We start from the raw sequence: 24,068 nt of genomic DNA, 5'->3' as shown, positions 1-24,068 counted from the left end.
TCCTTTTCGTTTTCTCTTTTCTCCACGGCAGCGTCTCTCGCGACTACCCTCCCCCCAACAAGAAAACAATGTCGTGCTTGAACAGACAGCGTATACTGGGCGATCGTCCCCGCTCAATGCGGCCATGCCACGAAAAAAAAAATAAGCGACTGATGGCCTTCTGCTAACAACACGGCTTTTCACGCACGCAACATCCAGTGTGATCACGCCACAGGCAGCTGTGCACGAACGACTAGAAGGAAAACAGACACCAAAGAGGCAAAGCTTGTGTTCAGCGGCCTCTTCAGCCAGCGCCCTTCATCAGGCACAGCGGTGGAGGGACGCTGTGTAGCAAAGAAGATCAGATAGCAGACGTCCGTCGGGTGCTTTCCGCGGTCGCGGAGTCAGCGGCCTCGGGCTCCATGCCATCCGCAGCCGCAGACTTCGCAGCCTTGTCAACTTTACCACAATCGGCTTCACCGGTGGCTGTGTCTGTAGCGGAGGACTTGGCGCTCGTGCCGGCGACGCGTCGCGAGAGAACGCGTGCTGCCACCAACGGCGATCGGCGAGTTCCACTGCGTTGGGTTGATTGAGTGACTGTGGCGACGGTTGCAGCGCCGACGACGCTACGACTTCGGTTCTCGACAGAAGGCGGTGATGGGACGAGCTGCTTTGGCTTTGATTGAGGAGGATCTGCCGCGGATAGTGACCCGGAAATCGTGGCTCGAGAGACGTCTTGCTCATGGGGCGGGATGGACGCTGCTGCTGCGACCTGCGAGTGCTTTACCACATCCTGCAGAGATGCCAGTGCAGCGGCAAAGGAGTAAGGGGCGAAGGTGAGACCTTCAAGAGTCTCGGGCATGGGCAGCGGAGCCGCTGCCGCCTGAGTTTCAGTCGCCACTCCGCGCTGCAGATCCACCTCGCGCGCCACAAACAGCTGCGCTTGGACCTTTAATGCCGCCACCACGTTCGCAGGGGTGTAAAGAGGAAAGGCATGCTGAAGCAAACAGACAAGCTCCGTCGACGGCGCTGGACTGCGCTGCGGCCCTTGAATCCACGCGGCCTTGGGGCAGCGCAAACCTCTAACGACGTATTCAAGCGCAGACAACAGCAAGGCCGATGAAGACTTCCTTGGCACGTCCGAATCGATCGACCGAGGCTGCACAAGAGGCGAGGGTGTAAAGAGAAGACACCATCGAAGCCAGAAGCACACTGGCTCTTTGCTCAGCTGCAGACGCCGCTGAAGTTGTGTCTCCTTGTCCTGATTGTCGCTTGGAGCGGCGCTGGCGCTGGTGACGCTCCCGCCGCGGTTGCGGCTGCCTATGCGTGGGTCAGCGACCCCCAACGAAGTAGGTGCGCCAGCGGTGCGTTGAGCTGCTTTCGACTGCGCGCCGCTGCCGACCTGGTGGGTGTTCTTTGGTGAGGCTTGCCGCACCTGAACCGACTTCCTCTTGTTCGTGGCGACGGCTGCGATCGTTTTAGCTTCGACCGGCACTGCGCTGTGGTTTGCTGTGGTCGGCACCCCAAACGCCGTCGGCGCCTCCTCCTCTTCGTGCTGCAGCTGTCGCTGAACTCTTTGGCGTAGTGCGACGACGTCGGCGGGCGAGGTGCGAAACAACGGGGGACACAGTAGCAGCCACAGACGAATCCATGGCAGAGGGAGGAAGGCGCCGGGCGTCTGCGGTGACAACGGCGGTGTCGAGAACGCCGGCAACTGCCAGCGTAGAGGCGTGGTCATCGATGCGGCAGACGTTACCGGCAACGGCGGCTTCGTCAAGAGCGGTAAGGAGGCGGAGGACCAGGTCTGGATGAGGGTGAGCCCAAGAAATTCATTTGCTACGTCGCTCGCACGCACCGCTGCTCGAGAGGCATCCTTGAGCCACTGGGGCCAGTGCTGACGCTGCTGCTCTTGAACCGGCTGCGCCTCGCGTTTCAGGTCCTCGTACAATGTGATGTCGACGCCTAAAACGTGCAACGCGGAGCACTCTGTCGAGTGCAACTCCTCTGCCGTGTCCAAGGTGCTGCAGCCCTGCACGTGAGACGGCCCGATCGTTGCTGCCCACACCCAGTGCCGCACGGTTTCTGCACGCAGCAACCACCACAGAGCGATAAGATGGCGCGCTTGCACACTGCAGTCTCCTCGAATAGAGCTCTGCAGTCGCTGCAGACACGGATAGACATGACAGTCGAGGAGGAGGCTGTGATGATGCAGTGGCAGCAGCGGCGAGGACGACAACCGCGAGGAGGAGGAGAAGGCGGGTTCCGATGCGGACAGAAATGCATCGGCAGCTACACTCGCTGACATCTCGCGCGCGCGGACCAGCCGTGCGAAGGACCCGACGAGGGCCGCAACACAGCACAGAACGCTTATATCCTCCATCAAAACAGTCATAGCTTTATCGTCGATGGCGTCGCCAACGCCGCCTGCAGTGGTGTGAGGGACGTCGAGAAGCGCGAATGCCTGAATGAGCGCTTCATGGGCCTCCTCGATAGGGTTGGTGTCCACAAAGGTTGATGATGACGACAGCTTTTCCGCAGCCACAGCTTCAGCGGCCTCCCCCGCGGCTTCCTTGCTGCTTATCATCCCCTGTCCATCGCCCTCAGGGAGGTGCGTGCCACCATCGCTCCTCTGCGCCAGCGAGAAGGAGCGTGGTGAGGACTCGGACGATACGAGGTCCTTCTGGTGCCAGAATGTAAGACGGTGCAGACACGCTAGTAGCTCACCACAGACAGTTGCCAGCTTCGCTAGTGCCGCGTGGCTGCCGTTCTCGGTGGTAAGGATAACAAAGATAGTGTGGAAGAGCCCAAAGCGTAACCTCAGCGCGTCGCCCATGATGTCCTCCAGTGCCCGTTTCGCCGGCGCCGCTGTGGTCGCGCGCGGCCACAGCTGTGGAGCAGCTGTGCCGATGACGCCTTCCACTACGCAAAGCAGGCCGCCTGCAAGCCCTGCGAGCACACCCTCTTCAGTGGTACGGCACTGCTGCTGCTGCTCAGAAAAGCAAGCGGTGGTGGCAGCCCACCCACCGTGGCCACCGCGCAGCACATCCAGTGCACTTAGCGGCTGCGCGCTCACATCTCCCTGCGGTGAGGATGGACCACCTCTCAGGGAGGATGCTGGCAGACCAACAGACGTCGCCATGATAATGCCCGACACGAAGCACCGTTGAGCGCACTGGTACAACAGCAGGAGGGCCTCGGCCGGGTGCATGCGCAGGACATCTGGCGGTGGCAGCGGCAGCGGAGCGGCCATGGAGGGGGCAGCGCTCAACAGTGTCAGTAGGCTCATCTGATATATAGCATGCCACGCGCTCTCGAGCAGCACCTGCGCGCTGCAGAGCGAGCAGCGTCGAACATCTTCGGGCCTGACGTGGGCCAGCATGGGGTGGAGAGTGCGGTGCGCTCGGGTTTCAGCGCCAACGGGCATGGGGCGCGGCCAAAAAAACGAATCAGCAGAGGAGCCACTGCCTTTGCGGCCACCGCGCTGATGGCGTTGTGCGTCTCCATTAGAATTCGCCTGTGGTGCATCGCTGCCGAGCTCGACCGAAGCGGTGCAAGAAGGCGTGGCTGCAGCGACAGGAAGGAGGAGAGGCATCGGCTGGGGTGGCGCGACTGATGGTCGCGAGCCGGTGCGTACCTTCCTTCCAAAAGCGGCGACATCTCCACGAGGGCTGGAATCGCCTCCGCTGCAGCCAAGCGTCACCGTGTGTGCGAGTAGCGCGCCTGCCAGTCCGCCACTGCTGCCGGTGTTATCAGCGTCGCGTGAGACATCCTTCAACCTGGCCGGTAAATGGGTCATAGTTGCACTGAGGTGCACCGCACAATCCTTGCTCTCGTCATCGCTGCCACTGACGCTGCTGATGGTGGCCGCATGCCCGGGGTGGCTTTCCTTATCGTCGTCCTCTTCTTGGCTGCTTCGCCGACTGCGCGAAAGACGACGACTCTCCGCTTCTCGCTGCTGCTGCTCAAAGTAGACGCGACACGGGCAGGAGGGGGCCTCGGTGTGCACCATTGGTGGTGACAAGGCAGCACTCCTGAGACTCGCTGCGCTATACCCGCCCCCGGTCGTTGCTGCTGACGTCGCCCACATGCTTTCCTGCGGGCGCGCCGACTGCGCCGCGGCGTCTCCGATGAGCAGCGCGCAAACAGCGGCGCGCAATCGCGCTTCCGCCGCGGTGGGTTCGATGCCGGTACGCTGACGGAGCGGAAGCACCCCTTGAAAAATAAGACGGTCGAGTGTGTAGGCATCGTCGCTGACGGCGTCGATGGTGCCGTGGAGCTGCCCGAGCCACCGCAGGTACCGGTGCAGGCAGATGGCGAGTGGAAAACCGCTGCTGGTGCTACTGCGATCTGAATTAGCTTGCCCGATCGGCCAGGCAGCCGCATCCACAGCGGTGTTCATGGTGGATGGCGTCTCCGGCGACTTCTGATGCTTGTCCGCCAGGCAGGGTGGAGATAGCAGGGGGAGGGGGAAGGTGTGGGGGGCAGGCACGCTGATGACAAGACGTTAAACCGAAGGAAGAGACGCAGAAAGACCCGAGAAAGCAGACGAGGACTTGAACGTCGAAACAACGACAAAGGAACGCAAGAGGGAGAGAGGAGGAGAGTGCGAAGAAGCACGTGTGCACAAGGGGCGGAGAGGCAGAGGAGAGGAAGGGAGAGAGGGGAGGGGGCAGCGGTGAGTCGGCGATGACGTGCACAGCAGCTTCCAACGGACCCTCAAGTGCCAAAACCGGCTACCAGAACACGAATGTGCGTTTGCGTGTGAAGGGGAGTAGTCACAGACATACCCACAAGAGAGGGAGGGAGGAAGAGTGCTACTCTACAGAGAATAAAAAGGAGATCGACAATGACAGCAAAAGCCGCGAGGAGGAGCACGAGAGAGGAGAGTGCCTATGTGTGTGTGTGTGTGTGTACGCATGTGTGTGTACGTGCGCAAAGGGTGACAGATGCGCTGCAGGCTCGCGAGGAGCAGCAGCCATACATGCAGGGCCGTGGGAGGGGTGGGGTGGGGTAGATGGCTGACAACAACAACAGCGGTAAAGGGGTAAACTAAGAATGGGCAGACACATGCGTCAACGGAATGAAAAAAAATAGCCGAACGACACGAGAGTAGAGCCGTCGATCGGCGAAATGTCCAACGAAAAACAAAGGAGGGACAACGGCCGGTAATCGCCTACTCGGATACGGAGGGAAGGGAAGTGAGCGCCACATGATGGGGGTAGGGTGTGTATGCGCACGATGTGCGTAGCAGAGGGAAGATCGGCGAGGAAGATGCGTTGATGACAAGAGCCACGTGAGTAGGCTGGCGGTGAGTGGGGCGACGCCACAGCAGGGGCTTCCACATTTACGTGCGCAAGGGGATGCATGCACGCACGATGATTAGATGCCGCTCAATCAAGGTTGCTGCGGCTCAGCCGAAGGAGCAAATTACATTCTGCTATCAGTTGTTGATGCAGGCCTGTACCCTCTTTCTACTTTTCCTTCATTCTTGTTTTTAGCATTCATTACTGAACTCCACGCAACAGCAGAGCAACCTTCATTCACCCGCCCACCCCAATCCTAAGATCCGCATCCACGAAGAAGCTCGCAACAGCAACAAAATACAGCAGAGATGAATCCTTGACACACACACACACACACACACACACACAGATACACCAAAAACTCGCTCCCAACAAAAACGATGCGAAAAAGAAAAGCAAAGACTGATCATGTGAATGCGTTATGAAGGGCGGAGGAGGAGGAGGGATAAGGAGTGGCGAATTAAGTCCATTTGGTGCCAGAGTCACGATCAGACGTTGCGTGCCACTCAACCGAATGCGCTCAGCCATTTGACGTCCGCGCGCCTGACCCGGCTACTTCATGCATACTACCCACCCGTTATCCGCAGCCCAAAGGACTTAAGCGCTCTTCACTGCGAATTACCTGTGCGGCGCCCCCGCCGTGATTGCGGCCGATTACCTCTACATCAGCAACCCGCTGCAGCCGCTTCACATACAAGGGTGCGGTGATGTCCAAAGAAAAGATTTTCACGTACTGACTCGTGATCGTCCAGCCCCAATCATTCAACACATCGCCGGCCCCGCCCGGTGCAAAGCACAATTCACGCCGCTGCCGGGCCTCATACTCGCGCTGCGTCAGTGGGCCGTAGAAAAATCGTCGCCTTTTAGCTCGAGAGGGGGCGGCGCTGCATCCGCGGCGCGTCGTTGCACCTTCATCTTCATTGGTGTGCTCTTCCCCTGACCTAAAAGGAAGTTGGCCAAGCGCCTCCTTCATGTAGGCGGCACAAAACCCCAGTCCTTGCGCAATGGCGCGGCGCACATCGTTCGTCGTGGCCGTGGAAGAGACAGCAGCGGTGTCATGCAAGTCGTACGAGGTGCAGTCTCGGCAGCCCAAGTCTCTGCCAGAACCCCCATTGTGCTCGTCATCGACAGCACAGCCGGCGGCGGCAAGGCCACCCGTGACGTCGCCGTATGGCATTGTCTCGAATGTGGCTGCGTCACGTGCGGCAGATGATAGCATGCGCAGTCGCAGCTTGCGCAAGGTCGCTTGCGGCTCCGCAGCAAACCGCCTCTCCGCCATCATTGCCGGCGTCACCGCTGCTGCCGCCGGAGCATTGGCCGAGGAAACTGGTGCCACCGCTGCGGGCGTGCCACCAGCAGCAGCAGCATTCCCCGGCGCTGCACCGTTCCGCCGCATTACTTTCATGGGCGGAAACTGGTGCACCACCAGCTGCGCACCGCCTTGCAGAATGTGAAAGGGCAACGGAGGCGCTGCCGAGGTCGCGCTGGTTGCAGCGGCCGTCGTGGTGGTGTGACCAGCCTCGCCCTCGGCCTCGCTCGATTCCAGACCGTTCTGTTGCAGCCGCTGCGCTTCCTCTTCTTCTGTTGTGGGGAGCGGTGGATATAAGAAGACTTGGTGCTGCCCAACGAAGCGGATCGGATGAGTTCGGCCGCTGCTACGGAAGCACACCACCCACATCCCCTCTATTAGATCTTGCAGGGTGATCTTCACCCGTTGCGCCTCGCGGCGAGACATGAAGAAGGCGAACTTCCACGAAACGGGAGCAAACTGCTCCTCCTCGTCGTCGTCGTCGACAGCCTCGTCGTCGTTCGTTGGTTGCAGCGGTGCGCCGCCAGCGCTGGACGGTGCACCTCCCCTGACACCGTTGTCACCGACGGCAGCAGCTGCTGTGGCGGCCATGCGATGTCGCTCCAAAACGCCTTGTAGGGGTGCGCGAGGTGCGGCTGCAACGCCGCCGCCATTGCCCGTCGTGTCTGCAGCTAGGCTAGCAGTGCTCGTGGAGGGTGGAGAAGAGCGAGGGCTGTCTTGGCAGGACAACGTGCCGCTCAAACCACCGCCGCGTTCACCGCTTGAGCTGGTCAGGGCGTTAGAGCTGCTGGTGCGAGCGAGCTGGTATAGCGGCGACGCGGGCACAGCCAAGGTCGATGCTGCGACAGTGGCAAAAGAATTGTCAAGAGAGGAGAGGAGGTGCGATGCTGGTGGGGCAGCTAGTGAGGCGGCCGCCGGCAGCGTTGTCGACGTGCCACAGCCGCTGAAGCCACTGCTGCCGGCTCCGATCAGAATGATGGCACGTGCTGTCGGTTCCGAGGCCACCTCGGAGAAGTCCGGAGTTCCACGATGCAAAGCTACGGTAGGAGACACGAGAGAGGGGTCGGCGTGGTGGGCAGCTGTAGCAGCGGGTCGCGCGTTCATCATCAACCGATGCTGTCGCTGCGCTGCTGCGAGAAGGCGTGGCAGGTGTGCGTGAGTTTGCCGCTCCAGCGTGTGGATGAGCATGCTCTTGGAGCGCGTTATCACCATTGCCTCCTCAATACCTTCGTAACGCTTCTCCAAGGCCTTGGCAACACGCCGCTCCGCGCGAATAGCTAATCTGGACGAGGAGGGCACTAAAGCCGCCACGGAGATGTCAGGTGAAGTATAGGGGTGACCGCTGCGGCGCCCACGAGGGAGCACTCGCTTGCCGCTACCACTCTTGCTGCTGCTACCTGCTATGAGTTTGTTGTCCGCCTGACTGACGACAGACGCGGTCGCGCTGGAGGCAGCCGTCGCGCCTTCGTCGGAATCGTACCTGTCGGCGGTACCCTCGGATGTACCGCCACCAGCGCCATCGCTCAACTTGCACCGCTGATGTGGCAAAGATGCGGCTCCGCGTACACCTGCGTGCATCCACCGCTCTTTCTCATTGTCGACCCCGCACTCAGAGGCGGTGCTTTCGCCATTGGTGAGGGAAGGAGGGGCAGTGTGAAGGCGGCTCGAGCAGGAGGAGAACGAGGAAGTGCTTGGTTCACCACCGTGTCGTTGGCGGTACGAGAGGCGGCAAAGCGCGGTCGTCGACGTGGTTTCGTCACTGGTGACTGACCGCCTTGTCGACCTGCTCTGAGTCCGCCACAGCTTGCGACTGCGATGACGGCGACGACGATAATCGCTGCTGTCGGTGCTACCTTCTCCTTCGTCTTCGTCTTCGTTGGTGCTGCACTCGCTCCTCCTCTCGGTATCGTCAGAGCTGACGGAAGCGCCGTTTCGATCGCTGTACCCCTCCTCTCTGTCTCCTTCCCGACTTGCGTCTGCATCCTCCTCGTACATGGTGCCGCTCGAGGATCCTAAGGAGGAGGCTTCCAGCTCGTCCCACTCCCGCAGCGCCGCTTCATCTGCCAGCTCATCCCCATCCCGCAGCGACGGCGATGTTCGCGTAGTGAGCTCACCGCTGGATGCCGCGAACTGCTGCTGTAGCACAAGCTGTTGCATGCGGCGAAGCTGATGTTGTCGAGCCTCAGGCGTCAGCTGCCACCAGTAAAGCCTTTCCTCGTTCGCACCTGTGCCGAATGCCGTAGCAGCAATGGGCGCAGTGGCTACCGTTTGGGGTGACGTTATCTGTTGAGAGACTGATCCCGTTTTCGGAGGTGCTGAAATAGTCCTCTGAGCCACATCGCTGCCGCTGTTCAGTGGGGCCGCTGGTTGCGCGAGGGCACCGGCGGCAGACGCCTCGCACGCGTGCACTTCACTACCGCAAAGCTGGCGCGGGTTTCGTTGCACCTTTCCGCGACTTTGAATCACGACAGCCTCTGGGCCGCTCACTGAAGATGCCTGCCGACCTCCGAGCCTAAAGGGAACCATGGAGGGCGCGACGTGCTGCGCTGCGTGCACCGGGCTGGTGCTCTTGATGGCCTCATATGTCGCTGTCTGGTAAAAGTAGGTGCTGATCCCGCCACCCACCGCGGCATTTGGAGAAGATGCGTAGAAGCTTCCACTGCCGCCGTCGCGATCAGCCTGTGCAGCGGCAGCCGCAGCTGCTGCGGCGTTACGCTGACGACGTCGTCGCCGCCGCGAACTCTTCGTTGCTTTGGGATTGTGGTGATGCTGGTGCGAGGAGCGGTGCTGGCGGCCCTGACCGCGGTGCGGCTGAGAGCGGTGCCGGCTGCCGCCGCCGCCAGTCGAGCGCGGACCTCGACTGCGGCCACGCTTCCGTCGACGCTGGCGAGCTGGCTTGCGCCGTTTCTCGCGGTGGCTGCGGCGGTGCCGGCTGCCTGGCTGCTGCTGTTGCTGCCGTGACGAACCATCGTGTCGGTGATGGTGGGGATAGCCGTGAGCCGGGTGCAGCAGGCTGCGGGAGAGAGAGCGGCGACTGCGCCTGCGGTGACGAGAGCCGCTACGAGAGCGTACGGCGAGCACAGAGGCATCTGTCAGGTTCGCGTTGCCTTCGTCCTCAGCCTCGGCCTCTGGCAGGCGAATGCACACCCGCCGCTCTCTTCTGTCTTCTGTCTTGCCATCCTCAGTACTCAGATACTCGTATGCATTATGTCCTCTGTCGTCTGATGAACTCGTTGAGCGTAGCGCCGCGGAAGAGCCACCGCGCTCCTTCTCACGTGGCTCCGCCGAGGCGTCCGCGTGACTGCTTGAGGGGGGCGGCGACGGAGGCGGACAACCCGTAGCGCTGCTTGCTTTCTCGCCTGCGTCAGAGCCGCCTGGGCGCAGTGGGGCTGCAGAGCCATCAGCGCTGTGATGGCTCGGCGGGTGCGTCTGTATGTGGTGCATGCCGTTGCAAGTCTCTTCCTTCGACGACTCGGACGAGGACAAAGTCCGCGATGAGCAGGAGCGAGACAGCGATTCAGACGTATCATCACTGTCACGCGAGCCGTCACTGCACTTGCGACGGCTTCGTATTGTCCTTGAAGTGGCCGTGGTTGCCGTTGAGCGGGAGTTTGGCCTCTGTGTTGATGGTTCTGCCCACCGTACCGCGTGTGTTGGCCGTTTCCCTGCTGCACCACAGATGTTTCCACTGCGTCGTGACGTAGATGCTGTGGTGGTGGTACTGCGCTTAGTGTTCCTGTGACAGCGTCGGCTCTTGCAGCGAGGGCGGCCGCCGGCGCCGCTTATCACGCAGCTACTGCCGGTTTGCGTTGTGCTGCTCGCGCTGGCGGCCGCGCTACCCACCTTGCTCGTCAATCTCGAACGGTGGAGCTTTGAGGTCGTGGCACCCGCTGCTGCGGCCGCCATCCACCGAGCGCGTTCGTGCTGCCGGCGACGAATGAGCACCGTTGTGCAGTCGCATGTGGCGGAAACATCAGACTCGCCGAAGACAATACCCTGTTCGCGCAACAGGAGCATGTGCTGCTGCAGCGCCTGCACCTCGAGCTCCTCTTGGCGCGCCAATACCTCTAGTGCTCTTACGTGTTGAATAAATGTCTGAAATCCCTGCTTGTACAGCCACGTACTCACGCACATGTGGCGCCATACGATGCTGTCGGCGCTGGTGATGGCGGCGTGCATGCACAGGCTTACTTCGAGCAGCGTGCAGCAGTCCGCTTCAGTCAGGAAACCGCAAATGTGTAGATACACGTCGCGCGGCAGCACATCCGTGAAGGCACAGATCGGTTCCACTGATGTAGAGGAGGAGGGCGAAAGGAAGGCGTCGCCTTCGTCATCCCGGCTCGCGCATTTCCGCCGGCTGAGCCAGCTATCGCTGGGGGTTCTCGCTGACTTGATCGCCGTGTCATTTGGCGATGTCGCCGATGCAGAGCTGATACTGCTTGTGCTGGAGTAGGCTCCTCCCGCGGCCACGCGACGCTGCTTTCGCTGCTGCTGTGATGCACGCCACGACGTTTTCGAGCCTTTCGTAATGGCAGACGACGCAGAGGGATGGGCTGCCGTTGCTGGCGTAGCGCCGCGACCCCGGTTTCGCTGGGAATCACGCTGCAGTGATCTGTACGCCCCACGAGCCTCCCTGTCGCTTGAGCTGCTGCAGGTTCTCGAGCTGGTGGACTGCATATCAGATGCGCTGGGGGAGGAGGAGGGGGAGGCGTGAGATGGAGAACCCAGCGCCGAAGCCGCTCGGCACTTTCGCCACGGTGGCGCCAGGTGCCGCCCAATACGCGATCGTGCGGCTGGAGGTGCGCTCCTGTCACCTGCGCTTTGCTGCAGCGTCGATGCCTTCTGCTGCGCTGTTTCATAACCAGCGCCAGGAGAAACCTCTGCAGGGGTCGAGTTCGGCCGCATCGAGGGCTGCCTTCGCATGCCATCTTCTGCCTCGGAGTCATCGGCTGCCAGCAATGTGGGGGAGGAGGTTGCCAGCGCAGCCGGCGCGCCACTGGCATTGCCGCCCGTCAAAGTGGCTGCAGCAATCTGCGCCTTCTGGCTCGAACATGCTGCAGCGAGAGGGGGAGGTGGTGAAGGCGACGGGGTGCGATGCGGCGAAGAGGATCGGCGACGCTCATCAAGCCCCTTTCGCGGCTGCTCCTTTAAGAAGGTGCGTGTGCGAGTCTTGGAGGTGAAAGGTGGAGGCCTGGCGCCCTGGCGCTGTGCGTGTGGCGAAGGCCGGCTTTCACCGAGGCCGCGGCCTTTCCCATTTTTCATCACGACTACGGAGCCAAGTGTGGAAAGGCGTGGCGAAGCCGCCTTGCGTGTTTGTATGCGGATAGGTGCTGAATGCGGCAACGGTGAGACGTGAAGCTTGAAACTCGGAAGAGAGCACGTGATACACAATGTAACTAGCTACTTACCAGCATAACACATCCATTTCCGTAAGGTACGTGAGTGCACGTACAAATCACCCCCCTCATTAGTTCGCCTTATGCACCTTTGTTCTGTGATTGCTGTTTCCTTCTCCTATGACGTTGCTGTGCGGGATGTGCGCGTGAGGGATGTGCGTGCTGGCCGTGCCTGCTCGCACGCTACCTGTGCGCGTCTCTGTGATTGCTGCGTCTGCGTGACCCGCTCTGTGGGTACCTGCTTCTTGGGCAAAGAGAATTGAGAAGGGCCGTGTGGGGTGCGAAGCACGAGCACCTCGGAAAAGCCAAGGCGGACATTGCGGGAAAGGCGAGGGGATCGTAGAAACGACAGAAGAAGCGCATCTCTTATATGACAGCCTTTCGTTGTTGTTTTTTTTGTTTTACATTTCAACATTTGTGTCCATTCTCTGCTGTGCAGCATAAGTCCGACGCCACTCGGCTGCCCCCGGCCCTGCCACAGGGGCCCATTTCACCTGGTGCAAAGCAGCCGGAGAAACAAGCCAGTGCAGCAGCGCGCCGACCCAGCCATCGAAGCGCGGCCCCTGCCTGGAGCCCTCTTCACCCACCCGCCTCGCAGTGCCGCCTCACAGCCGCTCCCATTGTGCCGGTCGCCACCCCTGGTGCATCCCCCCTCGGGGGTGGCTCAGGCCTCCCGCATCAGGAGGCTGTGCGAGGGCCGGGTGGGATGCATTCGAAGCACGATGCGACTCTCCCCATCGCATGGGTGGTACAGACGTGTTCACTGTCGCAGGTCTCTCCAACGCCACCCACAACCGCACCGCCGACATCAGTAGCGATGAATTGCTCTGACTTTACCATGTCGTGGGCATTTGATCCTGCCACCACCCCAAGTGGTTCGGCGTCGGCAGGGGATAGGGGGAGGGGGCTGCATGGCTTCCCCCCTCACAGAGAGCGGGGTATTGGCCCTTGAGACTCCACGCACCGAGAGGTGTGTGCCCCCGTTATCATGGGGAGTGGAAGAGGAGTGATCCCAAAGCGTTGTAATCAACGCAAGACAGTGAAGCTCGTTGTCTTTTCTTCTGCCTCGCGTTGAATCATATATATATATATATATATATGTATATATATATATGTATAATATGCTTTCTTACGGTTTGGGTTGTAAAGAGAGGTGTGAGAGAGAGAGAGACAACACGTCATCATAGTCTCCCGCCTCGTGCTTATCGTGCCACTTGAGAGCAGTCGCAGCCTTCACGCGGATTTCTCTGTACGGGAGAGAGCTAGTGCACCGCTGAAAGGGGAGAGGAGAGTGCCAAGGCGCCATTATTCATCGCTCCCCCGACATGACGTAACACTCAAGGAAAGCCGTTTTCCAGCAACAAAGAAACAAAACAACGAAAAAGGGGGAGCGCGGGAGTGAAAAAGTGGCTTCGGCCTCTTGAACATGCGCACTTCACATCTTTTCGCTTTCATCTGCTGCGCTTCACCCTCATCCCCACCCTCGTTACCACAGACGTCCTTGCACAGGCGCTAGGAATAGAATACCGGCCCTCAGATGATAGAGGAGACACAGCACAGCATCAATGAAGGACAGGAGAGAGAGAGAAAGTAAGTTCGAATAACAGAAACAGCCACAACCGGACAGAAACAGCTCCCCTCCCCTCCATACGAAACCAAACGCCGACGTAAAGGCACACCGGCACATGCGCGCGTATCATTTGGTTACCGCGGTCAGCGACGGAGAAGTAACGCCGGCGCCACAACCATACCCACATCCGTGTGTACTGTGGATAATCAAGCCCCTAGAGACATCCACTGCCCGCGCAGCATCTTTCACAGGTACTTCTCGTGAAGGTCGAACTCCAGCTCATCGATGGCCGACTCTTTGCCCTTTTTTGCGCCCTTGCCCTTAGGCTCTTCGTCATCGCTGGAGAGGAGGTCGTCGGCATTCTCATTGTTCAGGAGGCGCTCCTTGCGGGCCTTGCGACGGGCCTCGCGGCGGCGCTCGCGCTCCATGCGCTTCTCTTCCGACGCAACGATGTCCTCGATGTGGCGCTTCTCCTTCTCTTTCTCCTCTTCCAAGAAGGCGGCGCGCTGCTCGTCTGACATACTCTGCAGCCTCGCCTGGTACGCCGCAAGCTCCTCAGCCTGGCGCCGCTTCGCCTCCTCAGCTCGGCGCTGCGCCTCCATCACGGCAACGTGGCGCAAGATCTTCTGCTTCGCCGGCATCAGCTCACAAGACTCCATTAGCGTCCACTCCTGGTCCTCGTTGTAGCGGAGCGTTGCTCGCGTGGTGGTTTCCTCGGCCACCATGCTCTCCACCTGCTTCTGGTGATCGCGCTGCTGGCGCAGGCGGGCCTCGGCCTCGCGGCGCTGAGCCTCCTCGCGGGCTTGCTCCGCTTGCTTGTCCTCGCTCGATTTGCCGCGCTCCTCCAGAATGCGCCGGATGTCCTCCGGCGTCATGCCGAGACGAAGCATGTCCTCCTCCGTCAGCTCCTTACGCTTCGTCTCCTTCTTTGTGTTATTCTTCTTTGGCGCCATCTTCACGCTTCCGCTTGACTTGCGATAGGTGACACGGACGCTACGAGCGGGGCGGGTGTTTATGCGTACGCGAACTCAAAGATTCGACTCCAGTAGCGAATGCCAGCGTACTAAACAACGTGCTTGTGTGCGCAGGTGGGGTGGATGGGCAGCAGTGCGAAACTGTCGACACCGTGGCACGATTTCAAAAGGAGGTAGGAAGCGCAAGAGAGAATAATAAGGACCCGATGCTCCCGTTGTCTCTGCGTCTGTGAGAAAGACGTCGCGTCCGAATAGTCGCGAAAGCAGCTGATGAGTTGGCGTGAGCTACCTATTTGTTCTTTTGTGTGTGTGCGTGTATCTTCTGATTAGTTAGATGATGGAATGGCGCAGCTAGACAGAGGTAGGTGGAAAGCAAAGCGCTATTGAGCGGTCGCTGAGCGGAATGAGCCGAGATGCCCCTTCCCCCACCCCTCTACGCGATGCGCCGTGTCTGTTCTTGTGTGTGTGTGTGTGTGGAAACGAGAGATAAGGAGAGGGTGAGGGTGCCGTGTGCACTGACCAATGTGCCGACCACGTTTGCGATTCTGTGCGCGTGAATGGAAGAGTGGCAGAGAGAGTGCGAGGAAAGCGAGATGAAAGAACCAACGATGTCGCCCAAGAGCAAAGAAGGATTATCTAGCTTTTCGGTGAGCTGAGTGACCGTTCCATTCTCACCCGCGGAGCCTCGTTCGCCTTTCACGGTGAAGACCCCCCCCCCACACACACACATATGCGCTGGTGTGAGGGTACGTGAGCAAAGGCTGCATTTAGCCTATGATCGTTGCGACTCCGTGTGCCGCTGCACTCCACGCGGCCGTGGAGTCGATAGTGTGCGGCGTTGGCAAGGACGCGCACTCCACGGCAGATGAAGAGCTTGGGTTGAGGGGGAGCAGCGCGTGGACGCGCTGGCCATGCGCCTTGTTCCTCAGCAGAGACCCTGCTGCCCCTAAGACTCACGCTCGCTTTATTTACTTGGAGTGCGGACTTCTCTGAAACAGACACCTCCAATACATTTTTTCCCTTCGAGCGTGTGACGATTAGCAACGTGAACAATCAAAGGAAGAGAAGAGGTCGCGGGTACAACTCTCCACCTTCCTCTTCCTCCCTCCTCCCTTTCGCCTAGACAACAAAGCAGATCCACTGCGCGCGGAGGCAGAGCAGAAGAGGCGGACCGAATCGACTGACATACAATACACCCACTGGCTGCTTCCCCGTCTGATCAATGCACCTGGCGTGACGCCTGGTAGTTTGATGCGCACACCTGTGTCGGTTTCCCTCCCTCATTCACTGTGGTTTATCTTGGGCCTTCATGGCTGATTGATGCGCTATCTTCTGCTGGGTGCCACACTGCTCAAAGGCAGCGACGAGGGCTAAGTGCTTTGCTAGCGTGTCCTCCACGCACTGGTGATATGCCAGCGCCGTCTCGTAGCACTGTTGGTATGGAATTGAGAGCCACGCTTCAGCGGGAGCTACTTTGGCGCTCTTGCTGTCGCTGCGTGCTCCCGGCGGCGGCGCGGGCGATGTTGACGACGCTGCGTTGCTAGTCGTGACCGCGGAGGAGCTTTGCAGCTGCTGATAGCACTGCAGTACTGCTGCCCGGCCTGCTTCACACGGCTTCGCTGTTATTTGGAACGGAGATGCGAGTCGTTGGTGTAGCTGATCCACCATGGATTGGTTGGACGCCTCCACCTTTTTGAACTCCGATACCGCAGCGACAAGGTGCTGCTCATCGTCGTATCCGTCACGCTGCGCCTTTGCAGGGGTTTTGTGGCTGGAAAACATCTTTCGTTGTCCCTCAGAGCACTAACGACGCACGCGCGCGCACACACACACACACACATACACACAAAAAATGCCGACCAACGATTTCCGTTTTTGTAAGGAGGAGGTGACCGCACCAAGAGGGCACTAGCGCCAATGTTGCGACGCAGAGGATGAGGGGAGATGAGTGGACGATGGAGAGTGGAGCAAGAAGGCGGCAGAAAAACCGCACCAAGCACTGCGTTCTCGGCCCTACAACGCGGCTCACATCAAAAGAGGGCGAGGTGAGGTGAACACTCACGTTCCTGGGCGGCTTGCCTCGTCGGCCTGGGCCCTTTCTCAACTCAATCAGGTGTGCAATGTTTCTGCGGCTTCCGACGAGCCATTTTGCACTAAGAAAGACGAAGAGGCATGCAAGCCTGCGGACACCCAAACAGCAAAACTGTGAACAGGAAGAGGCAAACTCGTGCACATCTCCCACGTTAGCGACGCAAGAATAGTAATAGTAACAAAAAAAAACGTTTCAAGAGAGCAGGTTATCATTTGCTGTAGCGCGCCCCTTTCCGCGCACGACGCCGACGGCCACGTAGTGCGGCACGCTCGGCCTTCGTCGGCGCTGGGTCCGGCAGGTTAAATGCCCCACGCGGTGGCACTATGCTGCGCATATCATTATAAAAATACGGTATTACTTCTGGCGAGTACGGTGAGCGCGCCATGGGGCCTCGCAGCTGGTGGCTGCGAGCCGCCCGCTTCTCGCGCTTCGATACAGTGCGGCGAGTGGCCCGAAGTAGCGCGCCGTTCTCCTCACCGCTGGCATCACCGTCATGACCGTTGCTGCTGTCCCAGCCACGAAGATGGGGCGCCACAGATGCTTCCTCCACGGCGTGCGCGAAACGCACCGCCTCTTGAAACTCCGGATCGAGCAGCGTCTCTCGTTTGATTCGCTCCATCCGCTCCAAAGAGCGCCGCAGGGCGGCGTCCTTTTGCGCCACTGCATTCAAAAAGCAATTGGAGGGGAAAAGGGCACGCTCGAGCATCGCGGCAGGAACACAGACATTGCACGGTTCAGCCTTCACCCCACGTGATGCGCCCGTCGAGGGAAACGACACCTTCAGAGGAAGGTGCATGGCTGCGGACTCTTCGTACTGCTCGAGCTGACGGAGCTCGTCTTCTGTGACGTCATCGAATTGGCGCCGTTTCGCCTTTACAATCGCCGGTGCCAGATCAATCGGTGGCACATCACCCAGCTCCGTCTCCCGAATAGTATTTGTGATCTCTTGCAGATAGTATAGCTGCTGCGCATACTTGACCTTTTTGAAAAGCAGGTCAGCAGGTGCATCCTCGTCGGAGGTGTCTTGGCCCCCGTCGTTTCGAGTGCGCTCCGACGTAGCGCTCCTCTCTGTCGGCGAAGATGTATCTGACAAAGGGTCAGAGAGCAAAGACGACAGCGTCTCTGCATCGAGTATGTCGGCCTCCCAGAGTGCGCGAGTGTCTTCATCTGGTAGCCCCTCTAGCACCGTCAACCATGCCAGTTGCGATACCACACTTGAGCTGGCCTCAACTGTAACGTTGATATTGTTGCTACAAGAACTTTGTGTGGAGTCAGATGCTCTCGTAAGCTTCTCGCACTCCGCTGCCCATTGTGCTTGCATGCGCTTCAGAACATCCACTAAATGAGACCTTTGCTCGGGCGACGACGAAAAGGTTAGCGCCATGTAGCGCCGAGTATCAGTAGCATTCCCGTTCTTTCGAAGCACGTCATCCGTGTCCTTGAATCGTTTTTCTTGCAGCAGAAAGGACCGCTGCGCAACCCCGTCAACGACTTCTTTGCCGACGCGAAAGGCATCATTTGGCTTGTTCAGGCGTGAATACTCACTCTGGATTAGCTTTGTGAGAGAGTCGCCTCGCGTTTTCTCGTGAGTCAGGCCGATTCCTACACGAAGCACGTCTTTCTCCTTTTGTTCTTTCACCAGTTTCTCCCATTGCCGCTGCTCGGCTACTTGTTTTGCCTCCTCTACAATGCGCCTATTCTCATTTCGCAGGGCGACTAATTGAGCACGGATCTTGTCCAGCGACGTCGTGGCAGGCGCAGCCATCATACTACTGCCACGAAGGCTTGAGACATCAGGGCCAGGTCGAGAGGCTTCATGACCCATGCCTTCCGAATTGGTTTGAATCAAGCCACCAGTGTCTGACTCATTGGTGTGTTCACGCTGCAGCTGGCGCCGGCGGGCATGGCGTTTAGCAGAAGCAAGAAAGCTGTGAGCAACTCCATGAATGTTCTTTTCAAGTCGCCTCATTCGCCAAACGGGGAAGAAGCAGGCAAACCACTTCTTCGACGTAGACGAACAACAATAACAGTATTGGGAAACCCAGAACAATCGCTACGAGCTCTGATATATGGAATATCGCAGGGGAGAGCGATGAGTACAACACATACGTCACCATGTATTGTTCTTGTGGAAACAGAATAGAGGCAATTATGGCGAGAGAGAAGATGCTTGGATTAAACTTGACACACGATATCTCCTGGAGAAACATGCGGGAAAGGGGGCACATTTTTGGTGAAAGAGAAAGAAGGCGGGTGTCAGCGCGGATGCTGCGTTTTCAGTGCAAACACACACTCACACCCACAACAAAAAGCAGCATTGTCCGCTTAGTCGAGACAAAAGCCCTTTTCCTTTTTTGTTGTGAAGAGAAATGCAGAAACTCTGTGAGGCACGGAATACTGGTAACAGCAAGGGGAAAAGTGACAGAAACGGTTTACTCTTCTAAAGCATGCTCTTCTACACGAGCAAGCATAGAGTAAAAATCATCTCTATCACACACCAAATCACGCAGGCTGGAAACTGCAATCAAAGCTGTATGTCCACAAGGATCACTCTTCTGCACCATATCCGCGCAAGCATGCTGCAGAATCTCCAGCGCGCTCATCCATGTTTTCGTGAAGACAAGTGAGCGATAGGCCACCGCGTCCCTGTTGAAGATCCGCTCACCGTCTTTCCGACGAATCCAAAGAGGGGCCACACCACACCAGGTGCGCATCACCTCCACCACGGAAGCCCACGCGGCTTTCCGGACAGCGAGGTTTGGGTGTCGTGTGCAAACGGCAAAAAAGAAGTCGAAGTTCTTTTCAGACAGCTCTGCAGCGACGTGGCGAACATTTGTAATGCCTTGAAAAACACTCGTAAGAGAATCGAGAATTGCACACGGTGTGTAAGGGTCCACTTCTTGAAAAAAGGCAAAATGATCGGCATCAAGTTTATGCAAAAACACTGCCACAAACGCTGCGGCCACGCCCCCAAGCAAGTTGCTGTAGTGCCTTGGGCGCGTACGATTTTGGCGTTCAACTACCGCATTCCCCCACCGACGTGTACTCTTACCCTCGCTCACCACAATAGACGGTTTGCGGCCACTGGACAGCTCATGCGTTGGAATCGGTGGATAAACACGTTGGAGCTTCTCGGCGACCGTGGCTTGCTCGCGTCCAGTCCCCGTGCTTGCAGCAGAAGCCGGCGCCACATCCACTTGTGACAACACAAAAGCAGCTTCGCCAATTGCTTTTATGAGTTCTGTCCGTTGGTAAATTCCATAGTTGCTACGATACACCATTCCACTCAGTTGGTTCAGCGCTAAAGGGGGATTCAGCACGATGAGGTCGACAATAATCTTGTAGCGTAGCTGCACTAAATGCTGCTTCTCATCTTCGGGAGCATGAATACTCAGTGAAATCAGCGTAGGCAACAAGACGGCAACAAGTGAACCCGTCTCCCTGCTGACTGCGTTGAACAGATCAGAGCCAATCCGCTGCCGGAGCTTACCAAATGCATCGGAAAGTCCTCGCAAGCCACTTTCAGTGGCTTCCTGGACTTCGTGCAATTGCGCGTTGGGGCTTCGTCCCACACCGACCAACGCATCGTAGCACTCACGAATACTGCTGAGAATGGACACGTGCTCGCCGAGTTCATCTTTCGTGTACTTTTGTTGGCCGAATGATGGAAGAGGAGCTTCTGTAGAGTCGAGTTGCATTATTGCCACGGGTGCATCAATGGTCTGTGCTGCGATCAATTTTTCTTCTCTGCTGTGGCTTGGCCTCGCAAAAAAGTGATATTCCTCATCTGGATCTAAGGGAAATACCTCCACCAGTGAAGACACTCGCATCTCCAAACCTACTGCGACTATGGGCTTGTTTTTCATCTGCGTGACGGCGCTCACGGTTTCGGCGTACTGTGAGGTGCCAGGTTCTTCCTTCATCCACTCATTGAGCGCCGTAGAGAAGTTGGAATCCTGCAGCAATGGAGCGATACCGTCGGCGCTTGTTACGAAAAGCGTTGCATATGCGGCAGCAACGGTCATGGCGCAGTTTCGCAATTCAGGGCCGCGAGTGCTATCGAGGCGGATTGTCACGCCGGTAAGAAGAGCTCCGACAAACGCATCAGGAAACTTGCTTTCGGCAGGCGCTTTCTTGTGCAAATACAAAAGCGCGTACATGACCGGATGCAGAAGCCGCGTATTCAGACTCAAATCAGCAGAGGTGACAAACTCCTTGCTTTCCCACTTCTTGAAAAGTGCGCTAAAGCACTCCTGCTCCCTATGAGTAAGCCCGTGATTCGCATCGGCAATACCTGCTACCGCAGGGAGAAAATCCCTGACAATGGTGCGTGCGGTTGCCCGCGTTGGTGCGGCAACGGAAAGCTGATGCACACAAACGGTGTAGAACACATTATTGGCCAGTTGAATTGAGTTGCCGCCAGCTGGGGTATTTATCAGATTACTAACAGCGCTGAGAACGACATCTTTGATCTCCGCCCGCTTCTCAACTAATTGAAAAAGCAGAGAATTCCAGCGATGCCAAAGGCTAGATACTTCTGCGCGTCTCTGCGATTTGAGAGAAAAATGCGGTTGCTTGCTGGCTTCGAAAGCAGCTTCCATCAGGTTGGCAAATCTCTCACAAAAATACTCACCGTCGAAGAGGTACTTTGGCATCATCCTGAGACGACGGATCATGATGTCACTCTTTCCGCGTCGGAGCAGCAAAACAGCTAACACTTTCAAAACCGTCAATAAGTGCTTCGTGTCGACTTGCACTCCTTCACAGTTATCGGTCTGCTGCGCTTTTGTGAAATGAAAGAGCAATACAGTGTCACAAAGGCGTTCCCAATAAAGCGTGGAATCGAAAAGAAACGTAGCGTTTCGGTTTTGGCCCACCACGTTGGCCAGACGTTCAGGAAAGGAAACCAGCAGCTGGCACTGATGCTCAGTGATTTGGCCCTGCACGACTGATCCACTGCAATCAATGCTTGCAGCGAGGTCAAGAATATGCGTACCGACGGGAGTGGTACATGCATATTTCTGGAATCGGCCGTCATAAACCTGTACAGACACGCACACAGGTTCATTCATTTTCAGCTTTTCAACGAGCTGCGCTAGGGTATCGGCAGTGCGGTCATTTTCTCGATCGCAGGGTGTTTTGACGGCCTTGCTTGAATCTCTCAAATCGTGCAGCGCCTGTCGCTCGATCGTGACAAACTTCATGCTGGTGGCGAAAGTGAGAAAAAAATGAAAAAACCTGCTTCGCTATGGGTTGGTGTGATTTACTTTCCTGAGAAAAGGGGGGGGGGAGAAGTTTAAGGAAGATTATGAATAAAGGATGGGGCAGTTGGGGTCAATCTGCGCCTTGCTTTTCCCCTGCTTCGGTGTCCCGGGTTGGGTGCTTTTTCATTTGCTACGCGCTTCTCCGCGTCCGCTCTGTCTGCGGCGGTTCCTTGCTGCGGGCGTTCGCCGCCTTGGGCAGGGTGGCCGGCGGCGGCCTGGGTGGGGGGTCGTGGCCGGTCGAGACCTGCGGGTGGGTTTACTGAGGGGCCGGGGCCGGCCGCCGCGGCCCTCTTGGCGAGGGGAGAGGACCCCCGCCCTCCGTGCTCCTTCGGGGTGCGCGGAGGCGACCCCCCCCCCCCCATCAGCCCGCAGGGCCGGAAACCAGCGCTGCTGCCCGCACGCAGGGCTCTGGGCGTAGCCTACGCAAGCAGTCCGCCTTGCGCCGGCCGCGAGGCACGTATCCGAGGAGGGGTGGGGTAAGGACGGTAGGGGGCCCGTTGGGCGCAGGACCCGGCTCGGCGGCAGACGATTCGCCCCAGAGGACCATGTTATCAGCTGTATCCCTGCGAGGGTGGGGGGGGGGGGGTTGTCGTCGTGTACACGTGTGTGCGTGTGTGTGTGATGACCTGTGGTAGAGAGCGTTGCGCTGAAAACGGATAATATATTTTTACTCGAGATGGTGACTACTCATGCCGAACGGTGCGCTGCTCGGCCTTGGGGGTGGCTTGAACTGCGTTGGATAAAACAAATGCTTCCTCGCCGACGGCGTGCAGGTTGAAGCTGTGCCGCTCCGTGACACGGCGCTGCACGCCCATGACGCATGTTGCGTGCGCCACGAAAATGCAGACGGTCGCCTCCACCGTGCACTTCGTCTTGTGCGACGGTTGCGCGACAACAATGAAGCGGTTGGCGGGGATCGCGGCTGTGAGCGCGGACGCCATGGCGCCCTTCTTCCGCTCGACGCTCGTGTTGTTCTTCACGGTGAGCTGTAGCGCAATGGTGTGCATCGAGCGGCGCGGCCGGTCCGCACCCCAGGACGGCAGCGGAATGCGCTGCGCAAAGTCCACCCTGTCATCTGCCGCAACAGTGCTGTCGGCCATCTCCGCTGCGAAGTGGAGGGACAGCAGCTTGCGCAGCGCCGCCTGCATCTCTGGTAGTGTGGGACAGCACGTCAGCTCGGCCGGCATCAACCGGAAGCAGTTGCGGAAGATCGGCCGGGGATTGGCCGCGAGATCTTCGAACATGCGCTCAGTGATGCGGGAGACAAGGGGGTTCACTACAATCGTGTGCGGCGGCAACGCGTCTGCCTCCGTTGTCGACGGCGCTGCACCACCGGCCCCGGGCGCTGCCGTTACGCCTTCCGCCTTGGTGGCGAGGTTAGAGACGGCGTGGCACGTTGGGCAGGTTACGGTGGCGTTCACGGTCGGCACGTTGAGGAAGAGATACCCTTTGCAGCCAGTCTCCAGTGGCGCGAACCATTCGCTGCGCCGATGCGGCGTGTCGCGGCGGCGGCGGCTGCCTGGCTCGCTGTCAGCACCGTTGTCCGCTGGCGAGTCCTCGTCGGCCTCATCGTCCTCCGAGCGTGGCCGCTTTGTTGTGTTGAACCTGTTTCCGTTGGCGTCGTGCGTGCTACAGGCCGCTAGCTCTGCCGCGAGGAGGCTTGACAGCGAGGCGGACGGCGGGGGAACGGTGGCGTCGACCTGGTCGTTGCTGCTGCGGCCGGCGGCGTCGTTGGCGCTGCTGGAGGTTGTGTGGCTGCTTTTGATGAACGCCTCATGCGCGGCCTCCAGGTCGGAGGTGAGAGTGGACAGGTAAAGCTGCGCCTCCCGCTGCGCGCGCGGCTCCTGGCGAGGGTTCACCGTGAAGAACAGTCCAGCGAGGTGGTTGTGCGGTAGGAGCATTTTGCCCTGCCGATGCTTGTGAAAACGGGGTTTGCTGTCTCGGTAGCTGCGCTTCATGACAGGCGCTTGAACCTTGAATGCGTGTATGAGCGAATGAGGCCAGTCAGGCTTGACGTAGGGAACGCCCTGATGGCTTTCCTCTTGTTGTGTTCTTATGGAGGGGCTGCTAGTGCGGGCGCACGTGAAGAAGGAAGAGACAAGGCGTATTGGGGAGGCTGAGAAGGAAGGAGGAGCTGTTGCCCAAAGCTGCGGCCTTCATCTGCAAACGTGGGGGTACCAC

At 58.7% G+C, this 24,068-nt stretch overlaps 7 protein-coding genes across 7 annotated transcripts; all 7 read right to left on the bottom strand.

The window, feature by feature from the left end:
• Positions 1 to 340: 340 nt before the first annotated feature.
• Positions 341 to 4,378, bottom strand: LMJF_35_0920 (conserved hypothetical protein; the record flags this gene model as incomplete). Its single annotated transcript, XM_003722439.1, has 1 exon — positions 341 to 4,378. The coding sequence occupies one exon, from the start codon at positions 4,376 to 4,378 to the stop codon at positions 341 to 343; it is 4,038 nt and encodes a 1,345-aa protein (XP_003722487.1).
• Positions 4,379 to 5,859: 1,481 nt separating this feature from the next.
• LMJF_35_0910 (conserved hypothetical protein) lies at positions 5,860 to 11,496 on the bottom strand (the record flags this gene model as incomplete). The annotated part of the gene is made up of 1 exon (XM_003722438.1): positions 5,860 to 11,496. One exon carries the CDS (start codon positions 11,494 to 11,496, stop codon positions 5,860 to 5,862), a length of 5,637 nt encoding a protein of 1,878 aa, XP_003722486.1.
• Positions 11,497 to 13,802: 2,306 nt separating this feature from the next.
• Positions 13,803 to 14,510, bottom strand: LMJF_35_0900 (conserved hypothetical protein; the record flags this gene model as incomplete). Its single annotated transcript, XM_003722437.1, has 1 exon — positions 13,803 to 14,510. The coding sequence occupies one exon, from the start codon at positions 14,508 to 14,510 to the stop codon at positions 13,803 to 13,805; it is 708 nt and encodes a 235-aa protein (XP_003722485.1).
• A 1,305-nt stretch (positions 14,511 to 15,815) lies between these two features.
• On the bottom strand, positions 15,816 to 16,313 carry LMJF_35_0890 (conserved hypothetical protein; the record flags this gene model as incomplete). The annotated part of the gene is made up of 1 exon (XM_003722436.1): positions 15,816 to 16,313. The coding sequence occupies one exon, from the start codon at positions 16,311 to 16,313 to the stop codon at positions 15,816 to 15,818; it is 498 nt and encodes a 165-aa protein (XP_003722484.1).
• A 518-nt stretch (positions 16,314 to 16,831) lies between these two features.
• LMJF_35_0880 (conserved hypothetical protein) lies at positions 16,832 to 18,391 on the bottom strand (the record flags this gene model as incomplete). The annotated part of the gene is made up of 1 exon (XM_003722435.1): positions 16,832 to 18,391. One exon carries the CDS (start codon positions 18,389 to 18,391, stop codon positions 16,832 to 16,834), a length of 1,560 nt encoding a protein of 519 aa, XP_003722483.1.
• Positions 18,392 to 19,055: 664 nt separating this feature from the next.
• Positions 19,056 to 21,827, bottom strand: LMJF_35_0870 (conserved hypothetical protein; the record flags this gene model as incomplete). The annotated part of the gene is made up of 1 exon (XM_003722434.1): positions 19,056 to 21,827. The coding sequence occupies one exon, from the start codon at positions 21,825 to 21,827 to the stop codon at positions 19,056 to 19,058; it is 2,772 nt and encodes a 923-aa protein (XP_003722482.1).
• Positions 21,828 to 22,570: 743 nt separating this feature from the next.
• LMJF_35_0860 (conserved hypothetical protein) lies at positions 22,571 to 23,845 on the bottom strand (the record flags this gene model as incomplete). The annotated part of the gene is made up of 1 exon (XM_003722433.1): positions 22,571 to 23,845. The coding sequence occupies one exon, from the start codon at positions 23,843 to 23,845 to the stop codon at positions 22,571 to 22,573; it is 1,275 nt and encodes a 424-aa protein (XP_003722481.1).
• Positions 23,846 to 24,068: the final 223 nt, after the last annotated feature.

This window comes from Leishmania major, chromosome 35, assembly GCF_000002725.2.
Source record: "Leishmania major strain Friedlin complete genome, chromosome 35".
NCBI classification, from domain to species: Eukaryota; Euglenozoa; class Kinetoplastea; order Trypanosomatida; family Trypanosomatidae; genus Leishmania; species Leishmania major.
The sequence above is the reverse complement of the archived record's forward strand: the minus strand, read 5'-3'. Positions and strand labels throughout refer to the sequence as shown.